The 19503-nt window shown below is 42.4% G+C and overlaps 1 protein-coding gene across 1 annotated transcript in view; it reads left to right on the top strand.

Annotated features, from left to right (window-relative positions):
- Positions 1-19503, top strand: part of LOC129132424 (CBP80/20-dependent translation initiation factor-like) — a 376676-nt gene that overhangs the window by 69988 nt on the left and 287185 nt on the right. The window contains 2 exon segments of the mRNA XM_077193174.1: positions 4612-4685; positions 5613-5717. Coding sequence (XP_077049289.1) covers positions 4612-4685; positions 5613-5717 — 179 coding nt within the window.

Below are 19503 nucleotides of genomic sequence, written 5' to 3'. Positions count from 1 at the left end.
AACTCCCATTCCCCGTCTTCAATTGGTTTCAGAACAGAGGAGGCCTACAATTGTCTTATGTTCCTAAAAGCTATTATTTATCAGTTTCTATATTCTTCATTATAAACCCAGCTAACCAAACATTATGTTGACAAGCAATCAATTATTAGTTAACTACTAACTCTTAACTTCATCAAGGCCTACCCATTTATTTTGATTAACTCCAATAAAGCTTATCTTTAACTAAAACCTCAGATCCTCTAAAATCCCTAAATTTCTTAAAGTTTATGTCTCAGGAGAGTTAATCACTTTGCTTTTAGCTAGCTTCTTTTTTGTTAGCTGAGGCAAGAAGTTTTCCCAGGACTTCATACAGCTTCTTTGTTGACTTCTGTGGCTTCTTCTGGACCTGTTCAGCTTTGCTCTGGTCCAAGAACAGACCATAGCCGGGAGCCAGTGGGGAGGCCCTGGGATGTCGGGATGTCACATCCTGGCTCTGGACCTCAGGAAGAGCTAAGCCACACCTACAGAAAGAACTCTGAATCCACCAGCTTTCTCCACAGTGAGAAGGTTTTAATAATTAACATTATTCTTTTTTTCCCATGCCTGTGTGCACTCTGTGTGTGTTAAATAAACAGGTTTTTTTCACTTTCCTCCAAGAAATTACTTTCATTTGGTGGGGTGACGCAGTGCCCAAACCTGCTTTCTTTAGAGGACACGTTCATTTCAGGATGTTTCCTCCTAACTTGTCTCAAACCGAGACAAGTCCTCTGGTGAAAGGCCTCAGAAATGAGTCTGGACACACTTTGGGAGCCTTTGATGGTTTATGATGTCATCGTTGAGTTACAGACAGCAGAATGAGCAACACATACACCCTAGGTCTCTTCAGAAGGCATTAAGCAAGCTTTATTACAAACTCCCCATATTTAGAAGCAGGATCGTTCACCCAGAACCTGGTTGGTCCTTAAAACAACACCTTTCACACCATAGGTTGATTAGGAACAACACCTTCTTGTACATCTCTTTCCATAAACATCACATACACGCATTCCACATGTTCGCAAACAGTAGGTGCACAGACTGAGATAAGAATTGTTTTAATTCTTTCTCATAGTTCTCACAGCTTTCCCAGAACAATGCCTGGGAAACCTATCTGTTTGGCTCTCTGACCAACTTGTCACATCCACATTATGACACCTTCTAAGGCATGACAGCTGCCTCTCACCTCTGTGCAGTTCTGCCCCATCAGAAGGGATGAATACCCTTAGGCCTATGTTTAAATGTCCCATGTGAATGTGACCTTCCCCAGGGGCTGGGGGGGATTTTACAATTTAGCCAGTTTTTGTAAGGGAGGACAGTTGTCATGGTAAAAAACACCATCCTATCTCTGCAGGGTCTGCCTCATCTAGTTTGTAGCTTCCATGGTAGGTGTTCCTCTCTGTTTTATGCAGACCAGAGGCTGTGCCACCACACATCCAAACACACCTCCTTCCCCTAAGGGAGTGCAAACCTAGCCTCAGAAAAGCACCCTGCTGCCTCTACAAAGGGCTGATTGTTTTGAGTCATTAGCTGTCGTAACGGCGGGAGAGATGCAACACACCACATGCGATGAATAGCAAATCTCGAAGTTTATTGAAAGCTTACACATTTTTATATTAGTGTTAATGAAGCTTATGCATATTGCAAAATCTGAGCTCATTATTGGTTAAAGCACACTATAATCAAACACACCTACTTCTATCTCTTAACAATTATTTTGCTTCTATGTGTACATTCTTCTAATTTCTCTACCTTGGGATAACTACATTTTCTGGCAAGCAATTTTCTCCCCCGTCTTCCCGTTTTAGAGAAGGTCACTGTGACCTTCGTCAGTAATTGGGCATCGGTTGCTCAGTTCCCAGCTTGTTTCTCTTACCCTTATCCATCGGTATCACATCAGAATGTCCTTTCTCAGCTAACCAATTCTCCAAAAAGCTCTCTACAATTAGCCATCAACATTTCAGTCTCTCACAACCTGATCTTCAATTACAGTGGGAAGCACTTTCTTCCTCCAGTCCCCATTTTTCGGTCAATCCACTTGAGAGGTGTGGGAAGAGTGGCTGCAATTGAAGACTGAGGCAAAAAAGTTGTTGAGTACCTCAGTCTTCTCCTCATCTGTTGTTAACAGTTTGCCAGTATTGTTTATCAGGCTTTGTTTATTTCAGCCTCATTGTAACTTCAAATATTCCATGTCCATAGGAAACATTTAGGGGCATGGTTTAGTGGTGGACTTAGCAGTGCTGGGTTAATGGTTGGATTCAATGATCTTAGAGGCCTTTTCTAATCTTAATGATTCTATGATTCTATGAAGTGGAAAGAGAAATGTATTTGTCTGCAGGATGGCTAAGAAGACCTGCCCATGTGTATTTTCATTATACTGCATGAGGATGTTTCTATGGATTTAGAAAACTAATTTATCTTCTTGGTGGGAGAAAATCATATTTGCCTAAAATAAAAAGATTGCTTTCCATCATCGATCATGAGAATTTCATATATTTCTCGTGTTTTGTTTCTTGATGAAGACATGTTAACCTGCAGATGCCTGGAGGTTAAAGTCATAGTCCATAAACCCCTTTGAGGAGACCAAAAAAAGGGGAGCAATATGGCTTTGTTTGGAGTATCTGGTGTCTAAATTGATTGTACTGGGAATGGCTGTGAAGTGAAACTATCTGTGATGTGCACTGAGGATGTGCATCCTGCTCATTGGGAAAAGATTCCTCACTTTATAGGGAGATTGAGGTCTGGGACTTCATTAAGAAACAGTCGCATTTTTGAGTTTTTAGTACCTTGGTTATTATTAATAATAATATTTTAAAATTATAGAAATTATACAATGGGGAGTATATGGAAGCCACCTTCACCTGCATGTTTCACCAGAGTGGGACTATTTGTGCTGAAATACTTCAATAATCTGAATATGTTCAAGATGAATAATCTGAAAATACATAAGAAATGGGCAGGGGGGAATTGATAATATGGGATTCCCTATTTGTGATGCATTTACATTTCTATCCTATTTAAATCTGAGTTGTTTGATTTCTTGAATGGTCTTGAATTGTAAAATCCGATCCACTTTACTTCTTCCCCTGTAAAGGGTAGAGAGGGCAGCCCTCTTTCTGCAGGGAGGATATGTGAGGGCTGATGACTGTAAAGAGGCCTTGAAGGATGAGTGTAAGATCTTCACCTTAGTGTTGGTAGAATGTGTACCAGAATAACCATGTGAACCCATTTGCTAGTGTTATAAATGATCAAATCGTGAGCCAAAATTATAAAAAAATTCTAAAAGATTTATTAATTTGTCTGCAAGACTGAAGTTGGGTCTTCGAAACCACCACAGCCAAAGAGACAGCGTCGAGCCCGGGATCGGCGCCGGGTGAACGCAGATCTGACCTCCCGAGTGTCAGTCACCCCAGTTCACGCTCTCGCAGCTTTGCGCAGCGAGGTTTTATACAGTTTATTCTGCCCGAGGCAAAGATGACCGAATTTTCTTTGTGTCTCTTCACATGCATCACTGTTGCTTTCCATGTGCAGAGGTGGACAAAAGCCTCGTCCAGGTGTGCCATTGGTGTCAATTGGCTCCGGAGGAGCCGTGTATTCAGATGTATCAGGGTGGCTCGCTGACTATCTTGATAGATGCAATCGGCAAGGCGATAAGGCAAGGCGATAATCGCTTCCGGTGGCTCCGGACAACTCGGGAAACCGACAATCATCGTCCTGGAAGCTTCTATTCTTATGTTTCGGCCGTGATTGTTATCTTAACAAGGTCCGGGAACTAGTTGAATCTGAATAAGACAGCTGCTCCCGGCCGGGGTGGCCAAAAGACATGGTTTGGATTTCACAATATTTTTAAACCATACATTAATAGCATGAATTATCCCTACCATATATTATGCTAGTGTGCATGGCAGGGGTGGCACAGTGCATGGTTCCAATGTTCCCTGCCTGTTTTTAGAGCAAGGAGAAGTCATGACACCATAACTCCTTGAAGAAACAGGATGACTTTCCCCATCCTTATTGGCGACAACAGGCTCTGATAGCTGCTGGGAAAGAGTATCTCCATCCTTAGAGATATTCAAAAGCCATATGGATGTGGTCTTAGGCACCTGATTTGACTAGGTGACCTTTAAAGGTCCCTTCCAACCCAAACTATTCTATATTAGGTGATCCTGCTTGAGCAAGAGGGCTGGACAAAATGAGCTTCAGAGGTTCCTTCCCACCTCAATGGGTCTGTGACTCTGAAGCTGTGTCTTTATGACTGGAATGGCACTGCACCCACTGGACCTTAGTGGGTTTGAAGGTTATGGATAGAGGGGCAGAAGTCAGAGCTGAGCCTATAAATTATCTGCTCCGTGTTGTCCGCAGCCTTGTGTCCTCAAGGCTGTAACTCTCACTTCTTGCCTTCATTGGTGCACTTTTGCAGTGGGCAAGGGGACTCTGCATTGCAGTAAGCATGGATTCATATAGGAGCGGAGGAGCCCATATGCAGAGCTGGAACACTTAAACAGCTGGCAGTGGGAGAGGCTGTGCCAGGCAGTGTTGTGGTTTGGATAGCACTTTGTGCCTTCTGGCGAGTAACTGCCTTTCCCTCCCTCCTAGAATGGCAACAAGGACAGCTCCCTTGACATGCTGGGCACGGACATCTGGGCTGCCAACACCTTTGACTCCTTCAGGTAAGTCAGTTTTAAAATGCTTTAAGAGAGAGATGGACTGTGGCGTCTCAGCCTTTGCCTGCATATCCACCCTGCTAGTACCCAAGCACCAGTGAGTACTCTGCCAGTACTTGCATCACTGCTCCTCCTCCCCTCCATCCCAATTTAACCTGCAGCACTAAGCACAGTCAATCTACTTAAAGTGTCCTATGTGCTTTGGAGAAGCTTCTGAATGGATTTGCAGTCCAAACATCTGAAAGTGATACTGATTCAATTACTTGTAATCATCCAAGAGCTGCACAGGCAAGACTTGAGGCAGTTTTGAGCTACTGCTCCAGGTTTTTACACTTCTATTAAATGGAGGTGTGATTATGTGTTGGCTTTGCAGCTACTGGAAAGAGCTCTTCAATTCATGCTTCAACATGGAGAAAGCAGTGAGATATGTTTTCTGTCCAGTTTTATGCATATCTCTCTCTGTGCCTGGAGCACTGCAAGAATCTGTGGGGGTTGAGTTCCCACCTAGCACTTCCTCCAGGCCATTGGCCCAGGTTGTGCAGGACCAGAGAGAATATCTCCATTGCATGGACCAGACCACTACCTGTTGCAATACCCCCTTTATATAGAGAGCAAGTATAGCTTGCAAGGTGCGTGCTGGATCACGCTGCATCATTTTACAAAACTAGGGGTTTAAATCAAGCAACAGGAGCTCAGCATCTCAAAAAAAAAAAAAAAAAAGGGAAAAAAATTAAAAGAAAGGAGACAGAAGTATGAACAGAAGTATGAAGGTTAGAGGCCTCCATTCATGCGTTCTGCAGCAGGGAGTGGTGCTTTGTGAAATACCAGCTTTCCTTGCCTGTAGGCTCCTATGTGCCCTCTGCTCTTCAGCTCAGTAGTGTTTAGTTAGTAGTGAACTTTCTTTCTTTGTTTTTTCCCGTTTTTCTTTCCTAGTGGTGCGACATGGGACTTGCAGCCTGAAAAACTAGATTTCACCCAATTTCACAAGAAGCTGCAAAACAACTCCAAACACCTGTTGCCTCAAAAAGACAGAGGAGGGTGAGTGCTGTGCATGCAACACTATGCTGAGAGGGACTGATTTGATTTTTGTTATAGATGAGTAATGAGATGGTTGGCTCTCACAACTAAGGGGTGAACATTATATGTATGTTAAGAGAAGTTTTGTAGATGTATAGGTATGTTACTGTAATATGTCCTCCCTCCCCCCCCATTGTTATCATGGGATCGCCTTGGTAGTCAAGGCATTTGGGAGGGTTGACTTGTTACTATATTAATACCTGACCTCCAATCAAGGTAGAAGAAAGTGAACTCCACCACTGGACAGCAAGGAAGGTGTTGACTGACAGGACTCTAGGAGGGGCTAGAGATATAAAAGGGGGAGAATCCATTTTGAAGACGAGCCACGTGGCTGGTAGTCACGGGGGGCAGGGGAGCTCCCAGCGTTGCAATTTTTCCTTATTTAGTCCTTTTGTTGTATTTTTGTTAAGGTTTAATAAACCTTTAAAATTTTAAAAGTGAGTGGTCATTTCTCACAATTTTTATTTATGCCTCAACATATGTTATACATGAGGTGAAAAATTACTATAGGGGCTGTGCACGTGCTGGGAGCCTTAACAGGTATCATATGTTAAGGGGAGACCTCACCTGGCACCAATCAAGGGAGAGAATGCTTTTACGATTGGGCTGCGAGTGACCCCCTCCCCCTTTGCCAGGGGGACAGACTCCTGGATGCCTGGGAGAAAATGCCCAGGAAATCAGGCTATGGGAGGAGCCTTAGCACATAAAAGTAGTTAACTCCACCACAACTGGGGATATTTTTCCAGCTTGGTCCCCCTCCCCCCTGCCTTTTCCTCCCTGCAGTCCTGCTTCCCTCTCCGCACCTGTCGATCTGCTCTGCTTTGCTGCTTCCCTGAGGCAGTTCATCACCACGACAACCTAATGCTCCGCTGTTTCCCCAGTGGAACAGCTGCTGCCTGCACCCTGCCTGTACCCACCCCACAGCCATCGCTGCCGCCATGTTTCCCATGTTGCCCGGCAACAGCCCGCAGCAGCTAGCCTGCAGCTGTAATTCATCGACACCAGAGGCAGGCTGCCCGCTGCTGCTAGGAAATAGTGCCCAGCTGGTCACAAGAGCAGTGCAGGCTCACCACAGCTTGCAGCACTCGCCCCATCTGCCAAGCTGACGCCAACAGGGCACCTGGGGTCCTAGTGGTAAAGCTGTTCCTGTCTTCTGTTTCTCCCTCCGTCTCTTTCCCCCCTCTGCTCTCTTTTCTATTCGCCTTTGGTAAGAACACTTATCTTTTGTGAAAAACACCCATCACTTGTTTTAAAATTCTAAAAGTTTAATAGTAATAAAATGGTTATAAAAATAGTAATATAATTAGAGTAATAAAAATTTGAACAATTGTGATTAGGACAATACAAGAGAATAAAAAACAGAGTTATGGACAGTCCGAGTGCCTTTTTCTGGGCAAAATAAGCCCGAAAAAGGACACACGTTAGCAGAGGATTAACCCTTAAAAGCAATAGCCTGTTGCAAATTCATACACCTCATACATGATGCATAAATTCCATTCACACTAAGGATTCAGTCTGGTCAGTGTCAACTTCTTCCTCTTAATCCTAATGGCATCTTCAGACCTGAGCGAGGCGGGAAGAAGTTAGTTTCTTCTGATAAGAGAGCAATAAATTCTTCTTCTCTGAAAGATTTAGGTGTCCTGTAGCTGCTATCTCAGTACAAGTCCTTTCTTTAAAAAAAGTATCTCACATACATACTACCTATTTTAACATTATGTTATAACCTAAACTATATTTACCACACTACTTAAAGGAAATTAATACAGCATACCTTTCTAACATAACGCATATAATATTCATTTTAATATTTGAGAAAAGCCAATAATAAAATACGCATTTTTCACAATCCCTCCTCTTATTCTTTGTAAATCATTTGGCTTGAGCAATATTTCTTGTCTACTTGCATCTTCTGGACTATGCTGGCAAAATAAAACAGGGGATAACAGGGGATAAAACAGTTGTAACACATAAAAGGAAAAATCTTAATTTCTTCTAATACATTACCCTACCAGGTAGGTTTTAATATTGTTTCCTAATTATTGTACTGGTACCTGGGTTATTTTATATAATTTTTTTTCTTTGATTTCTTTTGCTTTTTCTAGAATGACTTTTCTGTGGTCATCAATTTTCAACAATCTGATATATTAAACTTTCCACAAACACCCCCTTCGTTAGCCAATAAATAGTCCAAAGCCAACCTATTCTGATACACTACAGTTTTTGTTTAGCTTTGCTGATTCAATAATAATTCCAATGCCTGAGCAGCTTTATTTGTTATCATTTCTATAACTGCTTGGAGTCTTGTAATACGACTCAACATATTTGGGGTCAGTACAGAGTTAGATTGCTGTGCTGGTTTTACTTTTTTGTTTATTAGTTGTTTTTTTTACCAAATCCTGAACTGTATCTTTAAGATTAAATGTAAAACAAATCCATCTCTCTCCTTTTAGACATTCAATTCCCTGTCTATTACCACTTTTTCATAAGTTTCTTGCAATCCAATAATTTTCTCAGTTTTGCCTTCAGGTTCTTAATTTGGATGGGTTATAACAGTGGCTGTTGACATGAGTGTGTGTCATAAAAGAGGAACTTTGGTTTCTTTCCATGTGATGCTTTCTGTAGCATTTGTGACATGATCTTGCTGGTATCCCGAAAGGGAAAAGACAACAAATGAGTGACAGAAACAGGAGTAACAGAGGTCCAGTATGGCTTATACTCCCACCTCCCATGCCTGTGAGGTTGCAACACTCAGTAGGTGGATTTGATCTTCTTGGTGGCGAATATAGAGGCCAATCTGGTCTTGCCCTCTATTTCCTTGTCACTTTATCTTAGCTAATTTCCAGGCAAATAGTTTTTGACACCTCTTAACTGTAGTTTCCCACCGTTCCTCAGGTATCTCCCATTCAACAGGCACTAATAATTCCTATCCACAAAGAGCATAAATTTTGTGAACTACAATAGTAATTATTCCCACAATTCAAACCTTTACTTATAACCCAGCTGGCATGTCCAGTATTGGGATGAGTCATATAAAGTATACGGTATGGCACTGATGGAAATGGTAATTCCTCCTCTCCCCTGTACAATTCACAGGCTAAGGTCAGAATATAAGAACTCTTTGACCAAAACAGTCCTGATCCTTCTGTCTGAAGTATTTCTCCCCAAGATGTTTTATTCAGGCAGTGCTTGAAACCAGTGATGTAAGCTTTGCCTTATTTCTTAATTAGGTGTTATTCTTTGTACATTCCTTGGATCATTTCGGGTCTTCCCAAACCATTACCACCCAGTCCCCGTTTGAAAGTCAATTTGGTCTCACCCGGTTTAGGTGTGATAATCCATTCCTCAGGTTCCTTCACAAGTCCTTTGATTTTGCTGGCATGAATTCACCCTCTTTCCCTGGTTCGGATTGCTGTTTCAGTAGTACCTGGAAAGGACTTCTTAATATCATAGTGATAAAGGAAAGACAATACTGCATTACCTTTTACCAGTAGCTTTCTTCAAAACTTTCTGGGTTTAGCTAAAAGCTTTCTCCACAGCAGCCTCTTCTTCTTGTATCTAGCTGTGCTAATAGCTGCAGAGGCAAATTCTTCTTTCTGTCAGCTACAATTAATTAAACAAGAAAGGCCAGGCCAATTTTAACACAAGATGAATCACATCTATTGCTTTTTACTTTTTGGGCAACATTTAATTATTTTAGCCTTACAGACACATTTTTCAGAACAAAACCTTCTTCTTTTTAACAGCAAACAAAACCAAAAAACCCCTTACTTACAGCCATGGGCATGGGGACCCTGGGGGCATGCCTTGGGTCCCTTTCACCCCCTGTCTCTCTTTCTCTCTCTCTCTCTCAACCCACTTGCCCGGGCTGACACTGCCATCCTGAACTCAGGACCACGATAGCCTGGGAGCCACCCTGGCAGTTCTGCCACTGAGCCAGCCTGCTCCTGGCTAGCAAACCTATGTAATCTGCTCCCAGCACTGCCACTGGGTCACCTCCATGAATCAGTCTCTGCTGCAGCCCCTGAGACCCCACCGCTCATACGGAGTGGTCAAACACCTCCCAACCTTGACAACCCCAAATTTGGCGTACCCAGGTGCTTCTGACATTCTTTTTTCCTTAGTCAACTTATCCTCTTTTCTCTTCAAGGAGGGCCTGTTCTGCTAAACCTTTTCCGGACCGCAGTTCGGCATCAAACAACCTCCTAAAAACCATGTGTTAAGACACTTCCCTGCCCTTCATGCAGAAACTGCATTCACCACTCTTGTTTTCCTCCAGCACCAAGACATCATCACTCCACATTCCAACATCCCAGAGTCTGCTAACCAGCCCCCTTTTTCAACTTCTCTCTTTCTTCTCTTCTTACTTTCTTTTCCTTATCTTTTTCTCTTTTCTTTGATTCAACACACCTCGGACTGTATGAAGTGTTCACACAACTAGTTTATATCCAAAAGTAAGCTTACAACTTTCTTTTACTAGGATTGCAGTAGCTGATATAGATACTGGCCAGCTGTGGCTTACTGGGTCTAATATCTTTGATAAATAAGCTACTAGTCTCTTTACTCCTCCCCACTCCTGAATTAAAATTCTGTGAGCTACTCCATTTTCTACATTTATGTACAAATGAAAAGGGTTTTTCTAACAAGGGTAAGCTTAAAGCTGGTACTTCGGCTAGTTTTAACTTCAACTCTTCTAATTTAACATCATTTTCCTTAGTTAATTTTCTATATAAAAAATTTTATTACTCGTGTGTACCCATCAATCCATAATCTGCAATATTCTAATAATCTGAGTAGTTTTCTGATTGCCCTCTTTGAAGAGGGAGGGGGAAGAGATAAAATTCCTGCAATTCTCTGGTGGTTGAGTTTCCAGCTACTCTTTTATTAAATGTCTAAAATATTTTACCTCTGGTTCTAAAAATTACAGTTTCCCTCTTGATACCCTTAATCCTTTTTCCCCCCAGAAAATTCAAAAGTTATATAGTAACTTTTCTAACTTTAACGTCGGTTTCTCAAAAAAAAAATAGTTTCTATTGGCCTTCTTTACTGGGAGAATAGGGGTATTATGAGGAGACATACAAAGTTCTAATGTCTCATCTTTTATAAGTTCTTTTATTACTGGCTTCAAACCTTCACGTCCTTCTAAAGATATGGGGTACTGATGTTCATGTATGGGACAATCTTCTCTCTCAGTTGTAACCCTTATGGGGTCAGTATTTAATCCTCCCCTATTTCTTTCCCCAGACCAAACTTCCTTGTTGATTTTTTTTTTCCTCTTGGCCTAATTTTAAAACTCTAGCTGTCATTTTCCCATCTTCTAGTATAACCCCTCTTTCTAATTTCACTTGTAAGTCTCTTCCCAATAAGTTGCTACCCGCCCCTGGGACCAATAAGACATCCCTCATCCAAATTTTAGTTTCCCCCTCAATTACCACATCTTTAATGACTGGAACTGTAAAACTTTCTCCTTTTGCCCCTGTTACTTTTACAGTATCTTTGCTCACGCTATAACCTTTTGGAATATTTATTATGCAGGTTCTTTCTGCCCCTGTGTCTACCACAAATTCCAATTCTTCTTCTTGGGGACCCACTTTTAAGGGTATCACAGGCTCCAGATGGTATTTCTTCCTTAAAAAATAGAGCCTATGACCTCCCTATTCCTCCTCTGTGCCCATCTCTTTAAAGATTTTTAGATCTTTCGCCTGCTTAGGACAATTTTTCCTATAATGCCCTTTGCCCCTACAGTAAAAACAGACATTTCTGGAATGCTCCTGAGACTTGGTTTGTATTGGGTTGCTATTCTTTTCCTTTCTCCTGTCTCTACCACCTTCATATTTTGGAGTAGTGCCTGTGTGGTTTTGATTTTTCTGGAAATTGTTTTCTCTCATGGTGGCTACCATAAGTTTTGCTTTACATTTAGCCTTTTCTTCATCTCTCTGGACATAAACTTTCTGAACTTCCTTTAATAAATCATCTAATGATCTATGATGCCAATCCTCAATTTTTTCTTCTTTTTTTTTTTTTTTTTTTTTTTTTTTTTTTTTTTTTTTTGTAATATCTGGCCAAGCATTAGTAACAAAGTTAACCCTTAACAAAGCTTTTCCCACATCAGTTTCAGAGTCTATCCCGGAATATTGTTTCATATTTCTCCTAAGTCTGTCTAACCATTCTGTTGGACTCTCTTCTTTCCCCTGCTGTGCCTCAAAACCTTTTTTAGCATTTTGCCCTCTGAGTGCTGCCTCTCTTATTCCCTTGATTATTAAATTATGATAGTCATTCATTTGTTTCCTCCCCTCCTCATTATTTTGACCTCACTCAGGAGGTGCAGTTGGCATTTTGTCTTCTCCGGGGGGCCCCTGCGGATTATCTTTTTCCCAAGCCTTTATTCCAGCTGCTCTGATTAATTGCCTTTCGTACTGAGAAAATATTATTTTCATTATGGACTGCATCTCTTCCCAAGTATAAATGTTTGGACCTAAAAATTGGTCTAATTGTTCAGCTGTGCCCATGGGATCCTCCAAAATCCCTTTGATTTATTTCTTAAAATTTCTGACCTCAGAAGAAGTCAAAGGGGCATTTACAAACCCCGTTCCACCCCCCCCCCCCCCCCATGGGAACCTCTCTTAATGGAAATAGACGAATCCCTTCATCTAACTCTTTTCCTTTTTTATCTTCTATAGCCTTTCTCCCGTGTTTTGAGAAAGAATTTGGAGAGGGCTGTCTTTTAACTGAGCTCCTAGTGTTTCGATAAGGTGATTCCTCTGGAGAGAGAGAGTTTCCCTGAACAACCGGAGCAGTGGTTACCAAGGGAACAGAGCTCAGGGCAGGATGGGAGGTAAGGGGAGGATATCCTGCCGAGGCTTGGTCTTCCAAGGATGGGACGTAGGCGTGGTCTGCTGCCGGAACCACCAGAAGAAGGAGTATTTCCAGGGGATAACAGACGGGACCATGGATAGCATGCATGTGGTTAAATGGCGGCTGAGTCAGCGGCTCCCGGCAGAGGCAAAGCAGCAGCGACAGTGCCCGACGCAGCTGGTACAGGCAGGGCAGCCGGGGATTGAGCAGTGGGAGAAGTGATTGAGGATGAGACTGCTGCGACCGATGGGACCTCGGCGCAGTTGTGGTGGTGGTCATAGACCATGTAGCAGGAGGGACCCCAGGCATGGCCGTTAGGGCAGCCGCAGACCAGGCAGCTGGGACGGGGGCAGACAAATTCACCGGCGGGGCCGGGGCTGGGGTGTGGGCAGGGGCAGGTGGAGCCGAAGCAGGCAGTGAGTCGGGACCCAGGACAGGCACCTTGGCTGCAAACGGACAGGGCCAGACCTGCAAAGGATCCCACTCTTTTTCTGTTTTTTCCTCTTGTTCCCCTCCCTTTCCTTTTCCCTTTTTCTTTTCTTGTTTTGTCTCGGAGGTTTCTGACACTTTAAAGATTTTTATTCTCCTAAAATCTCCTGTCCAACATATGGCATATTCTCTTTCTTCTGGATTAAATGGGGTTTTTTTTACAAATAAATCCAGGGTCTAACAAATCTAAACTTCTGCTTGGATATGTTGAAACAGTCAATGAGCTAACTCACAACCTCCTAATGTTGTTTTTCTCATCACCTTTTTATTTATCCTTTGGCAAATTATGCATCTTTCAGTTACTTGCTTTGCTACTCCAAAAATCCCAATGCACCCATAGTTCCTTAAAAAATGATCACACAAAGCCTGAGTACCCCAGTGGGTTTTCTGATGCATGTCTTCTAATATTTCCCTAGTGTTATAAATGATCAATTGAAAAGCCAAATTATCAAAAATGTGAAAAGATTTTATTTATCTTTTTCCGCGTCTAAAATACAGTCCTCAAAACCACCACAGCCAAAGAGACAGCGTCGAGCCTGGGTTCAGCGCTGGGTGAACCTGGATCCGAACTCTATTGCATCGAATCCCCCCCCCCCCCACCCCCCCCCCCCCACCCCCCCCCCCCCCCCCCGTTCACAAGAGTCGCTTCTTGCAACGAGGTTTTATACAGTTTATTGTGCCCAAGGCGAAGGAGTCCCAATTCTTTTTGTAACTCTTCATATTCATAGTTGGTTCTTTCACTGTGCAGAGCTGGACAAAGGTCATCTCCTGGTTGATAAGCCAGCGTTGATCGAATCCGGGGAAGTCATGTATTCACATGTATCTTCCTGGCGACTTTGGCTATCTTGATTGATGTTATCTTCAGGACGATGATTGTTCTTAGGCGGTTTCCAATGACTTGAGATACCAGCGATCATCTCGTTGGGTGCGTCTATTCTTGGGCTAAGGTGCTGATCGTTATCTAGCCATCTCCAGGAATTTTGGAGTTTGAATAGACATCCGCCTCTCAGGCTGCTTGTGGTCAGAGACTCGTTTGGATTTCACAATCTTTATAAAATACATTCTTTGATAGCATGAATTATTTCTAACATATATTACACTAGTAAGCATTTTATTAAGTAATTGTCTTTCATCAGGAAGTTTTCATTTCCCTGATTTATCTTCTTTACCTCCTATCTTGTTTAATTGTTTTTTCTTTGCTTCACTAAACTTTGGAATTTCCAATTTTTCCTCATTTGGAGTTAATATTAACATAACCCTTTCAGCTCCATTTTCTGCTGCATCCTTAGCTTCCTGATCTGCCAAATTATTTCCTCTTATTTCTGGGGTCTTTACCTTTTGGTGTCCCTTAATATGTACTATAGCTATCTCTTTTAGGTAATCTTAATGCCTCTAAAACCTTTAAAATAAGTTTCTCATGTACTAATCTTTTTCCTCTTGAATTAAATAATCTTCTCCCTTTTTAATTTTTTTAAAGGTATGTACTACTCCAAAGGCATACCTTGAATCAATATATATATTTCCTTTATTTTGTGTTTAATATTCTAGTGCTCTTTTTAAAGTATATATAATTCACAAGTTTAACCTTACTAGTTTAAGGTTAATTTCCCTTTTTCCATAGTTTGCATGTTTTTTCCATCAACTACTGCATACCCTGTATTTTTTTTCTTCTGCAAGGAGTTGTATTTTTGTTAGCTAACATAGCTCCCAAAGGGCTATCTTGGGCTATCTCTGCTAGTATGCTTTTATTCCCCCTTTTTTTCCTGTATCCAACTTACTGGTTTTCTGTTCTATTTTCAAGATCTTATCTATTCATCCCCTGCCTCTGTTTCTCACTTTCTCTAACAACCTAAATACCACTTTTCTTTCAACTACACACACACAAAAATAAAAAAACTTTTTTTTTTCCACACTACTTTTCAATACATACACCTCCCTCCAAGGAGATATAGTGAAGCGTAAAATACACAATGTACATTACATACACTTTCATTCATCTACATTCACTCACTTTTATTCCTCATTCACTTTCACACATTCTTTCACACCCGCGGGACACAAAGTGGATCCCTGTCACCAGAGAATCGCCGGTCCCTGTGGCCCCCCCCCTCGCCTTGGGGTTGGCCTCCGGGTTTCAGTATCCCCGGGCCTTCTGGAAGGGCCCTGGCTCTGGTTGCCTCCGGTGCCAGTTCACCTGTGAGGCTGTCTGCCTGTCACTCATACTCTTTAGCCACGGCACTCTCCACACGCCCGGGAGAACAATGGCCTGTTTACGGGTCACATACACACCTTTCTCCACAGCCCCCCCCCTTCCCACCCCCCCGGGAAGCTGAGGCTGATTTTGTGTTTGACTCGCTCTCACACACACAACAAGACAACAATAAGGTACCTTTTACTTTCAAATCACCTATTAAAATTTTAGGTGTTACTGGCCAGTCCCGGTGCTCTTGGATATCCCTCAACCTAGCTGTGTTGTCCAACCCCAGATGCTCTTGGGCATTTGTTTTTTATCCCTCAATTCAGCTGTGTTGTCCAACCCAAGATGCTCTTGGGCATTTTTTTATCCCTCAATCCAGGTGTGTGGTACAACCACAGATGCTCTTGGGCATTTTATTTTTTTTTGGCTGTGTTGTCCAACCCTGGACGCTCTTGGGTATATCCTCAACCAGGCAGAATTTTGCTCAACCCTGGATCCTCTTGGAATGTTAATCCCTCAACCCAACAGGTTTTAATTTTGGATGCTCTTGGGCACTCTTATCCCTCAATCCAGCAGAATTTTTAGGGGCCCCTTTTTCCAGTTTCCTAGTGGTTTGGGCTAGGAAACTCTGCTCCCTTCCTCCAAGGGGTCCAACCCCTCCCTGAGACCCAGTCCCAGTTACCCCGGGGGATTCTCTCACTCCTTTTATCTCTCTCTTCATCTCTTTACTGGCTGCTTTTCCCGGGAAAAGATGAAAACACAGCACGGGAAACTCCACACTCATGTAGCAGGTCTGGGATAACCAGCCCACCTCTCATTCACACACACATTCATCCCCCTATACCTGTCCCCCCGAAAAGTACTTGCCAATCCTTTTTCCTTTCCGGGTTCTTCGTGCGCACTACTAGTCATAGGGAGCCAATTACCGCGATTGTAGGGAGCATTTTTCCTTTTTCTTTGTTTTATTGCCTCTTTTTGTCCGCCGATCATAACCTGTGTTTGTCGGTCACACTAGGGGAAGCAGAGCGAGGCTGCTAAATCGGGCAGGGCGTGCCTTCCCCACTCTGACTCTCCTAAACCACCAGCAGCGAGGTGTTAACCATCCTCTGCTACCATAATTGTGAAAAACGCCAATCACTTGTTTTTAAAATTCCAAAAGTTTAATAGTAATAAAATGGTTATAAAAATAGTAATATAATTAGAGTAATAAAAATTTGAACAATTGTGATTAGGATAATATGAGACAATAAAAAACAAAGAGTTACAGACAGTCCGAGTACCTTTTTCTGGGCAAAATAAGCCCGAAAAAGGACACATGTTAATAGAGGATTAACCCTTAAAAGCAATAGCCTGTTGCATATTCATACACCTCATACATGATGCATAACTCCCATTCAAACAAAGGATTCTTTTTGGTCAGTGTCAACTTCTTCCTCTTAATCCTGACAGTGTCTCCATGGCTGAGCAAGGTGGGAAGAAGTTAGTTTCTTCTGATAAGAGAGCAATAAAGTCTCTTTCTCTGAAAGATTTAGGTGTCCTGTGGCTGCTATCTTGGTGCGAGTCCTCTCTTTAAAAAAAAGTATCTTACATAGCATAGTTTCTATTTTAACATCATGTTATAATCTACAACTATATTTACCACACTACTTAAGAAAATGAATACAGCATAACTTTCTTACATAACACATATTCATTTTAATATTTGCAAAAAGCCAATCATAAAATTCCCATTTTTCATATCTTTCCTTATCAATAAACAGTTCTCAGATATAATATTTGCTACTTTGGTGCTTTATTTTCATCCGAGAAATCTATCAAAAAGAATTCTCCCCAACTCCCCCTTTTACAGTGGGGCAGGACATGTGCTCTCCAGGAAGGTGTCTAACTTCTCCCTTTCTGTAGGAATGCTAGCTTGGTGGCATGGCTCATGTGGAGAACATGGGGAAAAGGTGCTGGACCACATAGAGGGTTTGAGGATGCTACAGTCAGTCTATCTGACTCTTCTGTTATCCAGTTCTGGGCTAAAGCAGAGTTGTTCACTGTATTTTTTCCTTGCTTGGTGTAGCAGTTTCAGTTCAACCAGGTGGAAACATCAATGAAGTGTAGCAGTTTTGGTTTGCTATTCCAAGTCATGGCACCAATTCAGTATGGTGGGTTGAGTGCTGGCCCAACGCCAGTGCACTCACTAGAATTATTTACTCATTTTCTGCTGTGAGATAACAATTAGGAGAAGGGCAAAAGCAGGCTCAAAACTTTAAAGAGTATAAAGAAAGCTTTATTAACAGAACTAAAAGAATAGTATAAACTTTCAGAACACTTCTCCTCCCCTCAACTCTTCTTTCCTTTCCCACTGACAACATAAAGAGACAAAACCTGGAACTTTCAGTCAGTTTACCACCTCTAAAATAGTCTTCAGTTTACTCCGGGAGAGGAGTCTCTCCTGCCATGCCATGGAGACTTCTTCACAAGAAACAGTTCTCTCTTGGCTTTAATGTCACAGTGAAGCAGTTGCCCAGGAGATGGAAATTTGTTGCTATGTGAAAGTCCTTCCCCCCAACTTAGAGCTTCCCCCACAAGAGTTTTTGAGGGCTCAATTGTTCGCTAATGGGGTACAAGTTTAAGGATGAGCTGTTCAGAAGCAAAGGTTCTCTTCCTCTGTCTCTGATATTATCTTCATCTCTGGGAACAGAGGTCTTTCTCTTTTCCTCTGTGGGCAAAGGGTCTTCATTACTCTCATCTCTTTATGTTCAAGCTTCTCACTGGATCACAGCTACTTCAACATTTGCTTGCTTTAGCAGGGGTGCTTTTGCTCATGCCTATGGTTTGAACACTCCATCCTGAAAGGAATGAGAAGGAGGTGTCTTTACAAACAAACTGTGGGCTTGATGGTAGATAAGGCAAGATACAGAGAGGTGAAAGAAGCAATTGGGTGAACCATAAATTCCATAGGAATTCCACTTATTGACACAGACTGTTACTCACTCAAGACTGTGCTACATCTCTGGATTTAGAGAAAAATAACAGAGACACAAGGAAAAAGAAAAAGGGGTGGGCACACATTAGAAAGAGATCTGTATTAGATGTTTCGGGAAGTCTGTACCTCTCAAGTATCTCAGCTAATGGGGAAAGAGATAGGGAAATGTGGACGGTAAATTAGGATAAAAAGAAGGCTGCATCCTCTAAAAATTTTGAGAGACCCCATGGTCTCTCCCTTTATTCAAATAAAGTTACAGGACTCCTCTGTCTCCTTTTTGGACATAAACCTCTGGTGTTTGTGGATTAATTTTTCTGACAGTCCCCTCATGCTTTTCATGACTTACAGGGATATTTTAGTGTATCATAGTCCATCACCATGGCTTTACAAAAGAATTTCAGCCTAAGACTAAGGCATCTTTTCATTCTCCTCCTATCTGTGATTTGGCTCCTCTTTCTTTCCTGATGTTGGTGTCTCTATGCTGTTTTCTTCACATGCCTTCACCTTTCCTTTTCTCTGATTTGGGAGAAGTGATGCCCGGAGGTTTATCTGTTTTTAAATGGAATTCTACAGCACTGAAAGAGTTAATCTTACTCGGGTCTTGTTTTAGGTAATGGTCTTTTGCTGTTGGTCACATGATCTGTGCCGGACATCGGCTGTGGAGGCTTGCGGCATTGATTTCAGCTGCATTATTTCCTGCGCCACCCAGATGGTTCTTTTAGCAGCGTGATTCCAGTGGCCACGCTGAGAGGGCTGCACAGGAATCCAGCGGCGGCAGGAAATGGCCAGGCAGAATCTCAGCAGCCTGCGCAGTGGCCCAGCCCAGCCCGGCCCAGACCTGCTCCCAGGGCCCGGCAGACCCCTTCTCGGCCCAGGCCAGCAGCAGGGCAGGGCTTAGTGGTGACCAGATGTTGGCAGCCGTGGCCTGGTCCAGCCTCAGCCAGGACCCTGCGGCCTCCCGTTCCCCGCCTGGCCACCAAGACAGAAACAAGGGACAGCTTTTCTCACTCCTCTTTTCTTAAATCTATGGATTTGTAGGGCAATTTTAGCTGATTATTAGTTCTGTAAGCCACGGAGGAAGCTGTAATATTTCCACAGGGAAGGTCACTTAATTTTCCTTATCAAAAAGATTCAATTGAGGAAAGCCCAGGACACCTGGTAGAGTTCAGTCTTTAGACTATGCTGGATCCAAGTTTTCTAGATCCAAGTCTCCTAGATTTAAATGTCTCAGAATA

This window comes from Agelaius phoeniceus, chromosome W (assembly GCF_051311805.1).
Source record: "Agelaius phoeniceus isolate bAgePho1 chromosome W, bAgePho1.hap1, whole genome shotgun sequence".
Taxonomy (NCBI): domain Eukaryota; kingdom Metazoa; phylum Chordata; class Aves; order Passeriformes; family Icteridae; genus Agelaius; species Agelaius phoeniceus.
This window is presented reverse-complemented; position numbering and strand designations above follow the sequence as displayed.